The 19,418-nt window shown below is 37.7% G+C and overlaps 1 protein-coding gene across 1 annotated transcript; it reads right to left on the bottom strand.

Annotated features, from left to right (window-relative positions):
• Positions 1–9,779: 9,779 nt before the first annotated feature.
• On the bottom strand, positions 9,780–10,382 carry LOC311048527 (transcription factor HES-5-like; the record flags this gene model as incomplete). The annotated part of the gene is made up of 2 exons (XM_084061786.1): positions 9,780–10,202; positions 10,320–10,382. 2 exons carry the CDS (start codon positions 10,380–10,382, stop codon positions 9,780–9,782), a joined length of 486 nt encoding a protein of 161 aa, XP_083917912.1.
• Between the last annotated feature and the right edge of the window lie 9,036 nt (positions 10,383–19,418).

Genomic DNA, 19,418 nt, shown 5'->3' with positions numbered 1-19,418 from the left:
TGCTTTCTTTCTCTTATCTCCTCCTCCCTCTTTCCAAGACATAATGATGTTTAATAGAGCCCATACTGTACAATACCATACTGTACATAATGTTATTGATATGAAATAACATGACTATGTTCAACAGGGTGGTGTTTTGGACGGCGGATTTGAGGAGTGGCTTCAAAACGGTCAGTAGAAACCAATGGGGCTCCTATTGTACATATTTTGAACAGTCTATGATCCTGATTAAGATTGGCTTCCAAAGTTTGCAGGAGGGGCCCGTTTTGAACAAAATGTCTCAAATCATGAACGCAGCATCCGATTCCCACTGGGTCAAGGATGAGATACATTTTCAAATCGGCCTCATGGTGGCGCTATAACCTGCTGATTCACATTTTTACCTATAACTGGACTGATCGGCGTGAAACTTTGCACACACACTCCCTAGAGGCCAAGGAAAAACCTTTTATAGTGCCACCAGGAGGCCAATTAAAAAATAAAATGTTTATATTACTCCTACAGATCATGCACATCAGTACACATTATCTCTACAGTCATGTGATCAAGATGGATCTGTCCGTTTTGAGCAAAATGCTTCAAATCATGCCTAATGTTTGATTGGCGTGAAATTTTGCGTTCACAATCCCACTAGGCCAAGGAAGAAATGTTTCAAATTGGCCTCATGGTGGTGCTAACAGGACAATTCACGCTTTGGCCTATAACTTTTGAGCTACCTGCATGGCCTGGTGGAGACCTGTGCTTTTTCTAGTTTTATACAAAATTCATACTAATACATTTATCTTGTTTTGTTTTCAAGATCCTGGCAGATATTTGACGCACCCTGGTGTGGTTTGTGACGGCTGTAAGGGAAGAATTTGGGGGACCAGGTATAAGTGTACAGTGTGTCCTGACTATGACCTGTGCTCTCGCTGTCAGTCCACTGGGTTTCATAAGGAACACCGTCTGAGGTCCATCGAGTCCCCATTCAAGGTCAGAATATAATCATTGCTGTTGGCAGAACCCTCATATCTCCATATGTCAATTCTTATGTTTCCCCCCATCCCTCCCGTAAACGAATTTCCCACTTTGCCATACTAGTGTCACACTAAGGTAGCACAAATAGCCAACCTGCAAGCTCACAACGCACAGCGTTGCAACGCATTGTGAGCTTGTAGATCTGCTATTTATGCTTTTTTGTTTGTGCGTGAAAGTGGTTAAGTGTGTCTGTGGATTTTATAAATCCACAGGTATTTGTTTTTTTATTTCCTGAAAAGTAACGGTTTTGGACATCAAGGTTTACACCCAACAGCGACAGTAAATGTTTTCATCTGAAAACTGTGCAGTTGTAACCTTTAAATACCTCAGGGAATGTAGAAAAGGAACTAATGTTGAAAATAAAAATGCAGTCACTGCCATTTGATGATGTATCTGTAGGCTACTTGTAACTTTCCTCGTACTTGCTGATGGTATTTATATTTGACTGTCTAGTCACTTGGATTATGTTTAGATGTATATGTATGAATGTTTTTTGCTTGTCCACAGATGCTAATATAACCTATGCTAGATGGTTTGTTGCTCAGCCAGATGCTAGGTTTGATGTTTACCTGCTATATGTTTACCTGTTACTTTGCAGCACTTATTCATTTTCCTTACACTCCATTTACTTGAACTCTTGCCTTGTTGTTTGCTGAAGTTTACTCCGGTTTGGCACTTTAGAAATCGCTCCGAGTAATAAGTTACATTTAATACGTTGTAGGTCTCTCTTGAAAAAGAGATAATACAGTAAACTGATTGGAACTAACCTGGTAAAAAATAAAGATAACATAAATTAATAAAGGTGTGTCTGGGTGGCATACAGTAGATTATCATACAGTTCATGGGTGGAAAGCCGGAAGGGGATTGTGTCCTTGTTGCTGCAATAGAGAGTCCTACTAGTCCGTTCACTTGTTCGGCAGGCAGGGGAATTCGTTGAGATAGAATGAAACTTGCATGTTAAGCAGATGTAGATCGTGTTCATTGCATCCTCAATCTCCATATGTAGATCTACAATTATAATGATAGCCCTTCTCTCTCTTTTTTGTCTTTAAGGAAGCAGACACGGAAGCAAGATCAAAGAAGGAAGCTGAAGGTATGTATCTTGCCAGAAGACACTAACTATCATTAGGGCCCGAGCTCTGCACCAGTGCGAAGCCGGAAGCCATATTGAAGTTGGAAAGATGATTAATGAATCGCAGTTTTGAGGGCCTAAACGTACTCAAAAAGTTGCGCAACTTTGTAAAAACATCACACGTGGTGGAAAAGAAAACAGTATTTTAATGGTAGTGAAAAGGCCCGTGGCCTAATGGCTCAATAGCGCCCCCTACACCATTTTAAAGTTGAAGCCCCACAATACGGATTCACCTGCAAGGATGAACATTGGTACACACCTGTATCATGTCCCGACTTACCAAAAAGTTGCTTGGACCCATGGCCTAAACCCAACAGGAATTCAGCCACTTTGAATTTATTGTGGCATTTTAGCACATGTTATGCCATTTTTACAGGTTGTACATTAACAAACTCCTCAGATCCATCTAAAACTTGCTCAGCATACACAAGAGACCTTAAAGGGATAGTTCACCCAAAAAAACGTTTCTAGTTTTATACAAAATTCATACTAATACATTTCTCTTGTTTTGTTTGCAAGATCCTGGCAGATATCACCCTGATGTGGTTTGTGACGGCTGTAATGGAAGAATTTGGGGGACCAGGTATAAGTGTACAGTGTGTCCTGACTATGACCTGTGCTCTCGCTGTCAGTCCACTGGGTTTCATAAGGAACACCGTCTGAGGTCCATCGAGTCCCCATTCAAGGTCAGAATATAATCATTGCTGTTGGCAGAACCCTCATATCTCCATATGTCAATTCTTATGTTTCCCCCATCCCTCCCGTAAATGAATGTCCTACTTCGTCATACTAGTGTCACACAAGGTAGCACAAATAGCCTACTTGCAAGCTCACAACGCACAGCGTTGCAACACGCTGTGAACTTGTAGATCTACTATTTTTGCTTTTTTGTTAGTGCGTGAAAGTGGCTATGTGTGTCTGTGGATTTCATAAATATTCAACCAATGAAAAGTATTAATATGAGCTTGTGACAAAATAATAACTACATTGGATCCATTGGAATACAGGTATTTGTTGTTTTTTATTTCCTGAAAAGTAACGGTTTTGGACATCAAGGTTTACACCCGACAGCGACAGTAAATGTTTTCATCTGAAAACTGTGCAGTTGTAACCTTTAAATACCCCAGGGAATGATTGGTCTATCCCAGTTTAACACACCGGATGTCAGTCAACAACAGTTTACTGCCATTAGTACTCGTCTTGCCTCATTTAGCACACATTTTAGTCTCGTCTAGTAGGCATACATCCTCTAATTTTGACGTTTTAATCAAGTGTTCAGAGTCAACGCACTGGACAACCCTGCTTCGGTGTTGGGTCGGTCAGTTTGTACTTCCAAAAGCACCCATTTATTTACACATACTTTGTAGATTTCAGTGCCTTCAGTGTCTCCAGTGGATGATTCACGTCCACCAGTGCCTCCAGGGAGCACAGACAGAGAGGACTTTTTAAAACGTAAGTACATGGTGATTAGTACAATGCTTTTAAACAAACCGGGCATACAGCAGGGTTTCCGCTAGACAATTTTGGGGACGGCCACCTTGGCTGACAGGTTTATATTTTATCGGCCAAAGAATACATTTATCGGCCATATTATAATTAAAGTCACATGCGTGTTTGCAGAGACATGCACCCAACTGACGATTACACCTTGTTACGTTAGCGCTGGGCTTTTTTCCACTTCTTTATCACAGATGCAATCTGTTCCTGTTTTTATAGTTAACTAAAATAATAACTATCTACTCTATCGTGCAGAGGTGTTGCGCCCTTAATAAAGTGTCCGTGATTGAACTGCTTACGCGACTCCGTCGCACAGTATAAACAAATTAATATATGTTTTGGGCTTTACATCTCATTTAGCTCTGGTCCATTAGCGAGAAGGAGTTCTCCTTAACGCTATGGGACTTTCGAGCCTTTGCGCATGCACCACAGGCTGCGCAGCGTCTCGTCTTCAGTAAAAATAAAACATACACTTTTGCTACTCACCAAAACAAAGACGGTTTTATGGAGTTGAAAGCTTACTCTACTTAGTGGGAACACTCGGAGCCCCTCACCTCACGTCTAAAATACACTTTTTGGACAGAAAAGAAAATATTTCACCGGAAGGAAAAATCTGGTCAATAGAAAAATTCAGTAACCAGTACTGTTTGCAGTAACCAAAAAAATAAATAAATAATAATATACACACACACACACACACACACACACACACACACACACACACACATAGCGCACTATTCTAGTTATTATTGGAAAATGTTTGCCTATATTGACATGGCCAATACAGGAACACTAGGTTGAAAGTGTTTAATTTTGTTGTGACATTTTGTCATGTGTGCTCTCACAGATTCCCGTTCACTGTCACTGGACCCCGACTCAATCAACATCAGGCTCTCCCTGTCAGAGGACAATAGGAAGGTGACTCTTGCCGAAGAAGACCAACATTATCCTGATCATTCAGACAGATTTACCTGTTGCCCTCAGGTGTTGAGTAGAGAAAGTCTGTCTGGACGTTGTTACTTTGAAGTAGAATGGATTGGACATTTGGTTTCTATAGCAGTCAGTTATCAAGACATCAACAGAAAGGAGGAGCATCTATCAGGCTTTGGGAGCAATGACAAGTCCTGGCTGTTATGGCACTCTTATGGAAGATACAGGTCAAGACACAACGGCATTACGACTAAAGAATCCTCCAAGTTGGGGGGCAATGATAGGGGAGTAGTTGGGGTGTATGTAGATCACAAAGCCGGTACTGTGTCATTCTACAGTGTGTCTAACAACACAATGATTCTCCTTCATACAGTTCAAACCACCTCCACAGAACCTCTCTATGCAGGGTTCTGGGTTGGTTCTTCTGGTACAGCAGAGGTGCGTAAGATCTGGTAAATGTTGAGCTTGTAAATCAGCTATTTTCAACTGAGTTTTATGTTGATTTATGATAATAGATAAAATATTGCTTCACAAATGTTGTATGCATTGTAGTAACATGATGTAGAAAAGACTACATGTATTAAACTATACCTTTTAATATGATGATTAATCTGATTATAAATGTGTGTCTTTATATGAACGGTTTATCATAATTATGCGATGTCATGTTGTTGTCATATCAGCAGTTTATACTTTATCATACGACAAATAGCTAAAATAGCAGATGTATAAGCTCACACGTTCTGGGCTGGTAGATCGGCTTTTTTAACACCACAGAATTAACAAAAATAGTGGTAATTAATTTTGTTGCGTTAAAATAACTGTTTCTGAGGATATCATGAAGCTTTGTACCAATAAAGAATGGGTACTTTTATACCAATTTAAACTTGAAAACACAATGGAAGGGGGTAAAAAACGCTGGCATGGGGATGAAAAACGATGTTTTAATGCTGGCAGCCAATGTGTTAAAGAAGAAGAAAAAAAGGAAACATTCTGAAATAGTCAAAAACAAAATCTCGAAATGATGTAAATAAATAATTGTGAGAAATGTTGTAAAATGTTTGTTGTTTTTTTTGGGGGGGGGGGGGGGGTATTTTGTTTGATGTTAATCATAAGTTTAATGTCATGTTAAATTTCCATTTTCTTTTCTTTATTGAAATACAAATATTGAATCATAACTATGATGTCATGTTAAATTTCAATTATATTATCTTTTTTATAGTTTGATTGACTTTAATTAATTCAGATAAAAATGTTTTCCAAGGCATATTACACTTTAAGGAATAAATCCCCCATCAGTGAAGAAGTATTCACATATTATTTTATTTATTAATTTACTTTAAAAGTAGCAATATCACAACTCTGTTCCAAGTAAAAGGCCAGTATTTAAAATTTTACTCGAGTAAAAGTATTGACATCAAAATACACTTCAAGTGAGTAAAAGTAAAAGTACAAAGGTAAAAGTATTAACGCTTTGCAAAATATGTCAAACCTTTCCTACGTGCTGTGAACTTTACCGTACAACATTACCGTAAAAGGAGATTGCTGTTGTGTTGACGTCAATCATAACACAGTTTAATTTAAACAGTCTGGGGATCGTAGAATAATTTGTATGTTCAATTTGAACCAAACATAAAAACTTCTACGCAGGGTTTCCATGTCCGCTTATTGTAAGCGACTTAGGGCTTGTTTTTCTGTAAAGTTGCTTGTAAATATTGGTAGTTGCGGTTTGCGTTTTTTTTTGGGCTTGTTGCTGTTGATTCATTTTTATTTTTATTATCATTATTTAAACAGTCCTTAAACATGTTCATGTCAAATTATTGTATTTCTCTGCAGACCCCCATCTGAATAGAGATAATGTACCAATTTGCGTGATGTTTGGACAAAATGTGTGGGAGTAATATAAAAATCACACCCTGTGTGAAGAGAGTGGTGCCTTTGATGAGCCCCGTATTGATGTTGTCATCAATGTTTGTTTTTTGGACAGACATACATACATACATACGAACACACGGACAAAGTCAGATATAGGAGTGGTTAGCACCACTCAAAAATCACACCCAGTGTGAAGTGGGCGGTGTGGTCACAGTGGTCATCACAGTGATGGAAGTGATTCACTTAAAAAAAAACATAAAAGTTTTTTTAAGTGCATAGTCCTATTTATAGGGCTATAAAACAGTCTTTCATCATTCATCCCCCTATATGGGTTTCCAGGCAACCTGCCACGGTCTACCTTACGGTGGTATCCATTTATGGCTAATGCTGGCAAGTGAACGTTCGCTACAAGGGCAATGTTAAAAGGGTGGCATTTGTTCCTCAACGCAGTGCAAATATGCGCGCAAAGTTTCACCGCAATCGGACGCTGCGTTCATGATTTGCGGCATTTTGTTAAAAACGAGCCACTCCTGCATGCAAACTTTAGATGTCAATCTTAGCCAATCAGGATGGAATATGACAAATCAAACAGATCTGTCTTGATCACATGACTATAGAGATCATGTGTAACTGTGTAAGATTTGTGTGAGATTTCGACAAAATCTGAAGGAGTAATATAAAAAAAAAAGTTTTACGTAAGTCGGCCTCCAGGTGGCGTTATAAAAGGCAGATGTGAAAAATAGCCGGGCAAAGGTTTTTCCTTGGCCTCTAGGGAGGGCGCATACAGAGTTTTACACAGATCGGTGCAGATATAGGTAAAAACACGAATCGGTCTGTTATAGCGCCACAATGAGGTTGATTAAAAAAATAATCATGTGGCATTTCTTCCTCGGCCTAGTGGGAATGTGCGTGCAAAATGTCACGGAAATTGCACGCTGAGTTCATGATTTGAGTTCAAAACGTGACATTTTGTTCAAAACGGAGCACTCCTGCAAACTTTGGAAGCCATTTACTACTGGTCTGTTACCACCGCTGCAACTACTATTGCTGCCTGAAACGCCTCAGCCTCGGGCCAAGTCCTCCTATTCTTTGTTGCCTTTACGTCTGTCTTAACATCGTAGTTTGCAGGTTTCACTTTGGTTCCTGCTGCATCATTACACTGGCCTCCAAGTTGTGGAATGACCTCGTCTCTCAGTCAGGCAGGGGCGTCAATTGGGTATGGCAGGCTATTGCAGCTGCCATACCCTGGCTCCAGGGGAGAAAAAAAAAGAAGTAATTTTTTGATAATAAATCGGGAAAATCAGGCAAAAATAAGAATTAAATAACATAACCCTAACCTAACCCGAATCTTAACCCTAAAACCGAAATAAAGTAACCAAAAACTGGAAAAAAACGAACCCAACCCGCCCAGAACCGCACAAAAATTTGTGACCTCATGCGGTCGCGTGCATGCTGCCATACCCTAGCTTTTGCTGAACTGACGCCACTGCCCTCCAGCACTAAATATTTTTTTTCTGTGGACTCTATGTGACCATTTACCTTGTTGTTTGTTGACTAGGGTTAGTGACATTTACTCTGATCCTGCACTTTGTAAGTTGCTCTGGAGCGTCTGCTAAATGCCTAAATTATAAGTTAAGTTATAAGTTAAAAATGATCAAGCCACTCTATATTCACTGGAGTGTGCTAGTTTGCCCTCACATATATGTATGTCTAGCTTGTGTGAGCTCATTGTCCATGTTTTTATTTTCTTGTTAGTCAGTGTACCATATCAACATTAAGTTTAATCATGACACCACATCAAAATACAAATATTTCCAATAGATTTAGATTTTCCTCCGTACATAACAACCTCAATAGTTTTTTTTCTTCCTTTGAAATATTTTCTATCACATCTGACTATCTCCCAGGCTCCCTCCCCAGTCAGAGTTTGAATGAATGTAGAATTATGTGCAGGATGTAATTTGCATACAGATGTGAGGGGACTTAATCATTTATAGCACAACATTGCAATCATTTTTACCGGTATTCTTTTTTGTGATGCATTTTCAAACTCGCATATAACAGAAAATGTTGGATATCTAAAATTAAGTATATTGAGGTTTACAAATACATTTAAAGTTTTATGTAGTTTGAAATAAAATGATATGCCTTATTATTCTAATCTTTTACATATAACAGTATGTAACATCATTATATGTTTATGGATCTGGTATAGAGCACCTATAGAGACTTGTGTCAATGGGTAGAGAAAATGGCAAGAAAGATGGCAGTTGAGGTTGGTTTATTCAAAAAGAACTCCATGAATCACATCTCATATCAGGTGTAAATTCCTCAACTGAAGGCAGATAAACGTGATGACACATCACAACAATAACTTGGACATTTCTCCAAGACACTGTACTCAAATAGAGTAGAGGGTTTACAATGAGAACATGTCTTTATGAAAGACATATCACACTATATAAATGTAACAATATTGTGAGTAAATATTACACTTCATGTAAACTGTTCATAGAAACATGATATTTAGTAACAAAAGCAAATAAGAAAAATAAGACCTTAAAACAGATCAGTTTTTTTGGATCGATGTGATGACAAAAATCTAAATGATACACATCATCATAATAATGTCAGTGTCACTACAAAAAAGTGACAGCAGGAAATTAAGCATTCCTTAAAAAAAAAGGATCTATATTGTAAAGACCTTGCATATCCATATAGGATATACTGCATGATGGCAAAAAGTCATTGAAATTAAGCACTTCCAGTTCAACTTGAACTCAAACAATGAAGTAATAAATGTCACAATAATATGACAGCTTGAATACAGCATATATGCTGCTATCTGTCTTTGCATTAAAGACACAATGATTATTCTTTCCATTTTCTCAGGAATATACATTTTCTAGTCATAATAATGTCAGTGTAACTACAAAAACGTAACAGCAGTAAGTTAACTATTCAATGTATCTATAATGTAAAGACCTGCATAACCATAGAGAATATGAAACGCATAATGGTAAAACGTCATTAACATTAAGCACTTTCAGTTCAACTTGAACGGCAATAATCAAGTAATAAATGTCACAATAATATGACAGCATGAATCCAGCAAACAAGCTGCTATCTGTCTTAAAGACACAGTGATAACTATTTTTATTTTCCAAGAAATAATATTTTTTCTAATCAAATTAGTTTAAACATTAAAGCTATTAAAAGGCTTTCTGTACAGAAAAACAATACTTTCAGTATTGAATGATACAGTTCTTGTCAGTCTTGTACCAATATGGTCAACTCAGTTAGTCAGGTTGGAATTCCAATCTGTAGTTTACTTCCAGGGCCTCCAGAGGGCGATGTTGACTGGACTCTTCTCTTTGGTGATGCTGGACTGAACTGGAGACCTCAGCTGAGGCAAACAAGTCTCCTTCATGTTTTTGTCAGAGGATGACTGCAGGTTCTGGAAGTGGTCCAGCAGTCTTCTCTGGGACTGTATCTTCACCTCATCCTTGGACAGGAAGTGCACCACCTCTTGCACACACCTGGAGTATTCCTGATTGACAGGTGCTAAGTTGACAGGTTGATACTGCTGCTGTCGTGTCAGGAAGCAAACTGTCATCTCCAGGATGTCTGCTTTCTCCAGCTTGGAGTCAGCTTGTTGTTTGAGGATCTCTGGACCCAGGAGAGACTTGAGCTGCTCAATGCTGCTGTTGATTCGCTCTCTGCGTAACTTCTCCACCAATGGTTTTCTTTGCTGCAGAAAGAAAAGGCCATCATTAATAAACATATTCTGAAGAACAACATACATTTGAATAAGTACAACCAAAATGAACAATATTTAAGTGTCCGTTCAGTTGAGTCTTCAATTTACCTTGTGGTTCAGAGTTAGGAGCTCCTTAGAAGAGGTGCATGTTGAAGTGATTGTAGGTGCCATGGCTGATCTCTGTGCTAGAGAGAATCTGATCTCTACTGGCTTCATCCCTCCTATTTATAGTCCCTAATCTACATATGAATGTGTGGGTCTGGGTCTGGTTGGACTTTCTCACAGTGTTAGCCAATCAGAGAGCCAGGAAGGACAATGAGGAATGTAGTGCTGCCACATGCCCAATGCTCTTACTGCTGAGGGACAATGGTTAGATCTCAGGGGAACAGGTGGAGGACTTGGGGGTGATGGAGAGAGACTTTGTGTGAATCTGAGAAAGTGGTGACCCTAAAGAGATCTGATCTGCTGCCTGATGTTGAGATCAATGACTTTAACTGAGCACACGCTCATCATCACATCACACACGTGGGAGACAGAAAGCAATCATTCATAGGGTAACAGAACGATCTACACAATTTACTGACCATGCAGTGTAAGTTAACATTGTATATTATACACATTCTGCATCTTCTTGTATATCTGGCACTTATGTTCCACTATACACATCATTAACATGATACAGACAAAACACACACTTATCAGCCTATCACACATGTTACTGACATCATGTATCACTTACAATATCGGTATAGAGAAGAATTTCAACTGCAAACTGCAAAAATAAATCATGGAAAAATAATTACTGAATATATTGTTGAATTATGATCATATCAGTGAAGAAGAAACTGGTAACTTATTTTCACCTTTTCAGAAACAAGCTTTCTTAAATGTTATAATAAAACGTTTTATTTTTAAGATTTACCTAAGTTTATGGTGTATGAAACATGAAGGTGGGGGTAGGTACATAATGAGACGGGTGCCAGTTCCCCTGGAGGGGGTTGACATACTGACCTGGGACACTGCTCTCCAGAGCATTCCCACACTTTAGTCATTGACAGGTTTCTCACAGAACAATAGGCATGTGCCTACTACTTAAATGCTAATTCCTCCCTGCAAGCAGATTCTGTTAATTATCTCATTGTATACTTAAGTTGTTGTTTGCAAACAAATCAATTAATGCAAGCAGGTATAGTGCATACATTTACAAGTACACAGAATCAGATTATAAAGTCTTAATGGTTGGACCTCCAGCTTTCTTCAACAATACAAGAAAAGGATCATATATAAGTATACAGTATAAATATAGCTAGCTCTGGCCCAACAGTTGTGTTGTTCATTACCCTAAATAAACAGATCAACAAACAGAACACACGCTAATCAGCCTATCACACATGTTATACTGACATGGATACCTACAATATAAGATCCCTGATGTGAAATACAAGAAACGAATGTTGTGTTGAAAAATGCCTCTTTCACATCAAAACGTATTGTTAGATGACACAAGTGGTGTTCAGATGAAGCAGGTGTTGCTCCTGCCTGTTGTCTGGAAGTCATGTGAGTAGAGAGTTGGTCAGAGTTTCCCACACTGAGTCTTGTGTGCTGTGGTCAGTGCACTATAAAAGGACTTTGAATGGACCTTAAGTGACTGACTGCTTTTTAGCTCTGTGTTGTTGAGACAGAACAGAACCTGACGTCATAAGCCATCTGGAGGGAAAGCATCTCAATGGATGACTCTGAGGATTTCAAGAAACATGGCTAAAGTAATAAATTAACAAATATAAATTGTTGGTGTAACATTTATAGTGAAACATTACATTTGTATTGTGCAAGAAAAATCTACTCTCCTTGAATTCCTCGATGAATGTTTCAAAATTAAACATGAGGATGGGGGTTTGAGACAGCTCCTTCCTGAAGTGTGCCAATTCCCCTCTGAGAATAGTCAGGTGCTGGTGGGGTTGAGGATGCTAAAGACTTTGAACTGGGACTCTGCTCTCCAGAGCTTTCCCACACTCTGTTCATTGACAGAGCTCTCACTGAACAATAGGCGTGTGCCTAGTTAAATGTTAATATATCCCAACACCAGCAGTTCCCAATGAACCCCCTCCAAAATATAATTTTCCAGTTGTTTAAGAACATTCAAAAGCTTACTGATGATAAACACACAATGAAGAAAAACATAAAACATTTATCTTCAAGCTCATGATATAGTTTGCTCTTTAGGATAAGCCAGTATGACAAACAAACAATCATGAAATTGATTCTGTGTTAATGGAAATATATAATAATTGGTTGATTCCTTGTAGATTATATTTGTGTTGAAATATAGATACTATAAATGATAGGGCTAGTTCAGAATGGATCAATAAGTGTCCAGACACCCCCATCAACCTCTGACTCCCCCAGGGTAGAGGTCTGGATCTATTGTCCCATAGGGGTTCTGTGAGTGAGGTTTCTCTGGTTTCCCACACTCTGTCTATTGACTGATTTCGACAATAGAAGTGTGTCTTCTTATACATTGCATTAGTTACACAATGTGACGTCATTGTTTAGGAGAAACATAGTCGCAAACTTTTGGGATCCACGACACGTTGGTTTTCTGAAAAATAACTGGAATCTTGAGTCATTCCAAATTAATGATGTGGCAATATTATGTAAGACAAACCATGACTTTGTAAAAAAGTGTTTTATGGAATGAGTTAGCTGTTTTCATCTGAAAAGTTACCTCAGGCAAGAAATTGCATGCCATTTCTGAATAATTTAACAAACTCTGAATAACTTCCATGAAATGAAATCTTCATTGGCATAATATATAAAAAGACAAATAATGTTGATCTTTGCTATTGTAACAACAACAATGAGTCAATCTGGACGCGTTCATAGAGAAAAGGACAAAAAAGATGGCAGTTTATGTTTGTTTATTGAAAAAGACTCACTGAGTCACATCGGGTATAGGATCAAATTCCTCACCCTAAGGTAGATAGAAGTGATGACATCACAACAATAACGTGGATATTTCTCCAAGACACTGTACTCAAATAGAGTAGAGGATTTACAATAAGAACTCAGATTCTCTATGAGAGACATAATACATTGTATTATATGAACAGCATTGAGGATGAACTTTACTTTCCATTCCACAAAAAAAACAATTAAAGAAATAACATTTTTAAATAAAATGCTAATCACACAGTGATGACAAAAAGTTAAACAACCAGTTTGGTCAAGGACATTCATAAGATGACGTGGTACATCATTATGAAAATATTAGTGTCACTAGAAAATGGTGACAGTAAATTATATTAAGTATCCCTTTTAAACAAAAGGACAGATTAAACATATTGATCTTACAACAGATCAGTCTTAATTAATCACTTAGATTACAGTAGTACAGTCCACAATGGAAAGGACGGTCATTTGTTTCTAAATAATTTGATCTATAACAATCAGGTAAAACAAAAATGACACAGCTGTGAAGAAATGTTCACAGCATAACACACGCTAGTTTTACAGGTAGCAGTAATATCAGATTATTCTGATGTATCAGTTGATTCATGCAACATGCATGTGTCAGTGCCAACGTGCTATCATAGGTTAACATGAAATACACATTAGCATATTTTCTTCATTTTCATGGAAAATTCAATTTCGGAGACCAAGACATTTTAAATATAAAAACTAAACAAGTAGTTCATTAAAAAAATGGTTTACAAATACAGAAAGAAATACAGAAAAAAATATTTCTTTCATCTTTCTTTAAAAGCCTTCAGTATTTTCAAGGACGCAGCCCTGGGAAGTTAAAAAATAACATTTGAGAAACACAAGTACATTTATCAATTGGCTACATAATGGTCACATAATATGTAACAATGGCTGCTCTTTTGTGTATATTGCTTGAAGTGATGCTGATAGAGCTGTTATTTTTCCTTATCAACCATATGTATAGATACTTATGCATGGCAGAAACATCACATCAGTATGTATATAAGTACCGGTAACTTTCATCAAAGGCGACAAGGAAAAACCAGACTCAGGACACAGGCAGCCATTGGATGTAATGAAAGTCTATTATTCAGAGAGAGAGAGTAATGGAAGGTTACAGTATCAGCAGGTTCACGCATCATCGGTCGTCGCCTCTCTCTGCCTTAAACAGAGAAAGCACTGGACTTTAACAGCGTCCAGTAACATAAACATATGACATCATTGAAGATACATCGAGTGTCCATCCGTCAGAGGTGTCCTCCTACTATTGGTGGATAGTGATGATTACGTCGTCGTCAGATGAGGATGATGATGGTAGATGATGAAGATGATGAAGATGGTGTGACAGTTTATCTTTGAACAACAGCGTCCACATGTCTCGGACAACATGTTGGCCTCGGGTCTGACCTGTCACTGGTCAGTGATGACTTCAGTGGCGCTGAAGGAATTGTTAGCGCAGAGGAGAACATCGAGATACAGTGTTCTTAAAACAACTGATAGCCACAGAACAGGCCTGTAACTACTTTGACCTTGCATAGACAGAGAAATAGCAGAATAGTACATGACAGAGTTTAAGCCAATATGAGCAGCTATTATATTAATTTGACATTTAAAGCAGGTTAAGGGCACTAGACAAATTATGATCAATCAAAATAACTCCATCAAGCCTACATCTTATCATGATTTGGATAGGGTCAAAGGGCAAGCTGATCAAGTCTTGTACCTTGTGACATTATTCAAACCAAATCAGACACAGACAAACCTTACAGTGACTAGGTAAGGACACAGAGATTTCAAATGACTTAGGGGCAAAAATAAATGGTTAGTTATTCAGATAACATACACATTTTTACTTCTTCAAAAGGACTGTATAATTTATTCAGATATTAATTCAAAATTGTACTTCAAAAGGACTGTATATAATGGTTATTTTATTCAATTAGAAAGCAAAACAGGGTTATATTTCATGAGATTCACCACACGACAAGTTTTCCCCTTGCAATTTGCAAATAACTTTATTATAATTCAAAAAAATCTCAGCTAATGTACTGTCCCAACAAACCTTTTCAAAATATGTTTAGATTTGATCAATTTTAGCACCGTTAATGACCCTTAGCCCGTTTCTGTTGATAGAGTGAGAGAAAACTAACCAGTCTGACAAGTTTTCAAATAATCTGACAAGAGACCTACGTCACTTTGTCAAAGACGATTCTGGACACGTTCAGAAAAAGAAAAAGTTACCCTCCTCGTTGTGAAGCTGCGGTCCAGTGCTTTATTTAACAAGTTGACCTGTAGGTCCAAGTATTTGAAAAATGGAACGGTACACTCCTGATACCGGACGAATTTGTTGATGAGAAAGAAAAGAAAATCAAACTGAAAATCAAAAGAAAAAAAATTAAAAAAATTCAAATTTTTTTTTTTTTTTTTTTAAAGTTATAATTAAAATATTTAAAATTAAAATATAACAATGAAAAATAAGGAATAAACATCTTTGTTCTGAAGAGTATATTAGAGTTAGATAAAGTACACCAAAATAGATCGAAATTCAAATTTTTCCAAAAAGAGCAGATCTACAAGCTCAAAAAAAAAAAAAATCTTAAGTTAAAATGTTAAAATATTTTCAAAACTTTTAAAAGAATTCAAAATGACTTTATAATAAACTTAATATTATAGTTAATTTTTTCCAATATTGATATTAGAACATATTGAATCGTATTAGGGTTAATTTAACTGCGATGGGTTATACATTGAATTCAATGGAGGCTGTAGGGGCAACGTTGCTAAGCAACGTGGCAGTTACTAACACTTCCTGCTTCCTGCAGAAGGAATTATGGGTAATTGAGTTTTAGAGACCAGAGTGTTAAACTAATTTTAACTGACTGGAAAATGACTGAAATTTGGACTAAGATTGTTAGAGAACGAGCAAGACAGACAAGCGCATTCAAACATTCACGCATGCCTGCATAGCTGAATCGCTCACGCACATAGAAAAGATAAGAGAGATAGAAACTTTCACCTTACGCTCTCTCACTCCCTCGCACTCACACACCGTAGAAGACAGACACACTGGCGGACCCACAGAGAGAGAGAGAGATAGAGAGAACAAAAAACAATCGTTCATTAATACACACAGACATACCGAACATACATATTTCAGCGACAAACTAAATTTGGAATGAGAAATATTTTACTGACTGGGTTCAGTATTAGGCTTATTAGTTTAAATTATATAAAAAATATTTAAAACTTAGAATTTAAAACTTAGGATTTAAAACTTATTATTAAGGCAAAATATATTCACTGGTTCAAAGGAATATAAAATGTATTATTAAGGCATTTAAAACGTATTGTTTAAAGCTCAATATATTAAATGGATGGATGGTTTAACAGTGGTCAACATAAAACCGGTCTGTGTTCAATATATATAACTTTGACTGATGACAGAAGAAATCACAGAGAAAAAAATATATATATTTAACAAACCATATAAGACAAAACAAACAAACAAAAAAATGTACTGACAAAGTAAGTAAAACACAAACTTCAAACGGACTCGGGCCGAAGCAGAAGTTTCTGAATTACACGGACGGACGGACGGACGGACGGACTGTGAGCTGATATGAGACCCGATAAGGTGGACGTATTATGCCTGTCTATCAGTAGACTAGAACATTAACCCACTTAGGTCAAATATCAGTATAGAAGGAAAAATGAGTACATTATGACAACGAGAAAATAAAACAACCTAAATAAAGACCACTGTATTCTAATTAAAAGGATAATTTATGAGACATTAGGAATGTCCTCCCAGCAATATAAGGTGATAAAACATTTTTACTTGGCTGACTCCCTGGCGGAGCTGTGTTAAACAGTAATTTAAAAACAGGCTGATAATTTATGAGACAAATAGTTCGGTAAAGACATTAAAATAAAAAGAAATAAAAAGGTATACTCATCAGATCAAGGTTCACATGGAGAAGTTACGTGGAGATCCCAATCACTGGACCATGGTAAAATAAAATAAAAAGATATACATCCCAAATCAATGGTTCAGGGATCCTGACTCCGATGGCTGGACCATGTGGAATTTGAGACATGATGAGAGTCAAGGGGCAAGTCCAAAGGTCCAGCGATCGCGTCCAGGTCCAAAACAAAATAAATAAAATAAAAAATGTGATACTGTTCAAAGATAACCTTCATCTGAATAGAAGTGATACATCGTTACACCCAAGGCTGGTTCGTTTGATACGTATTAAAACATGGTCTGCCAGGGGAAGAGAGTCTGACCGTACAGTTCCGGTCAATAGCTCAGTTCCCCCCGTCCACCCTGTTTTAAACATATCCGGCTTCGATCGGACCAATTGATAGAGCTGTTATTTTTCCTTATCAACCATATGTATAGATACTTATGCATGGCAGAAACATCGCATCAGTATGTATATAAGTACCGGTAACTTTCATCAAAGGCGACAAGGAAAAACCAGACTCAGGACACAGGCAGCCATTGGATGTAATGAAAGTCTATTATTCAGAGAGAGAGAGTAATGGAAGGTTACAGTATCAGCAGGTTCACGCATCATCGGTCGTCGCCTCTCTCTGCCTTAAACAGAGAAAGCACTGGACTTTAACAGCGTCCAGTAACATAAACATATGACATCATTGAAGATACATCGAGTGTCCATCCGTCAGAGGTGTCCTCCTACTATTGGTGGATAGTGATGATTACGTCGTCGTCAGATGAGGATGATGATGGTAGATGATGAAGATGATGAAGATGGTGTGACAGTTTATCTTTGAACAACAGCGTCCACATGTCTCGGACAACATGTTGGCCTCGGGTCTGACCTGTCACTGGTCAGTGATGACTTCAGTGGCGCTGAAGGAATTGTTAGCGCAGAGGAGAACATCGAGATACAGTGTTCTTAAAACAACTGATAGCCACAGAACAGGCCTGTAACTACTTTGACCTTGCATAGACAGAGAAATAGCAGAATAGTACATGACAGAGTTTAAGCCAATATGAGCAGCTATTATATTAATTTGACATTTAAAGCAGGTTAAGGGCACTAGACAAATTATGATCAATCAAAATAACTCCATCAGATGCTGTAGTAGACTAACATCAAAAGTCTTCTCTCCTTGATTTACTTGATAAATATTTTAGTATACAGTCAAATCCTCAATGTTAATTTAGCAATTTCTGTCCGATTTGGCCTAAATGCATATTGACCTTTCTGGGTCTGTAATTCTGAGCATGTACAAATGTGGTTTGTTACATCTGTACACTCTCAGGATTAACTGAGGATTTTATGGTGTATGAAACATGAAGGTGGAGGTATGTACATAATGAGACGGGTGCCAGTTCCCCTGGAGGGGATTGAGGTCCTGACCTGGGACATTGCTCTCCAGAGCATTCCCACACTTTGGTCATTGACAGGTCTCTCACTGAACAATAGGCATGTGCCTACTACTTAAATGCTAATTCCTCCCACTAGCAGATTCTGTTAATTATCTCATTGTATACCTATTTTGTTTGCAAACAGACACAAATCCGTAATTAATGTAAGCAAGTAGTGCATACAAGTAAACAGATGATACAGTATTAATGGTTGGACTTCTAGCTTTCCTCACGCAAGAAAAGGATCATATATACATTTAAATATAAATACACGGTAGCTAACACTGGCCCAAAAGTTGTGTTGTTGTAAGCCCCTGTTAAATAACTAAATAAAATAAGTCAAAACGAGAACATGTATTTTGGTAATACATCAACAAACAAAAACAAAACAAAGGCTTAAGCAGTCACATGACAGAAAAGTCATGTGACTTCTGTTTTTAGATTCAGGAAAAAAAAATGTAGCTGTGTTGACTTTTGGGAATCGGACTGAATATGACGAATAGGTGTCGCTTAGGTGTCGTGGATTGGCTTAAAGGAGTGAAGGACAGCCAGGACAGCCAATGACGAATAGGTGTCACTTAGGTGTCGCGGATGATGATGTCTCAGTCTCTCTGTAGACTCAGGTGCTCTTCCAGAGCACCTGGTAAAAATATCAAGCCACTCTATGTTCACTGGAGTGTGCTAGTTTGCCCTCACATATACTGTATGTCTAGCTTGTGTGAGCTCATTGTCCATGTTTTTATTTTCTTGTTAGTCAGTGTGCCATATCAACATTAAGTTTAATCATGACACCATATCAAAATAAAAATATTTCCAATAGATTTAGA

This window comes from Gymnoscopelus microlampas (genome assembly GCF_963454915.1).
Source record: "Gymnoscopelus microlampas genome assembly, chromosome: 7".
Taxonomy (NCBI): Eukaryota; Metazoa; Chordata; class Actinopteri; order Myctophiformes; family Myctophidae; genus Gymnoscopelus; species Gymnoscopelus microlampas.
This window is presented reverse-complemented; position numbering and strand designations above follow the sequence as displayed.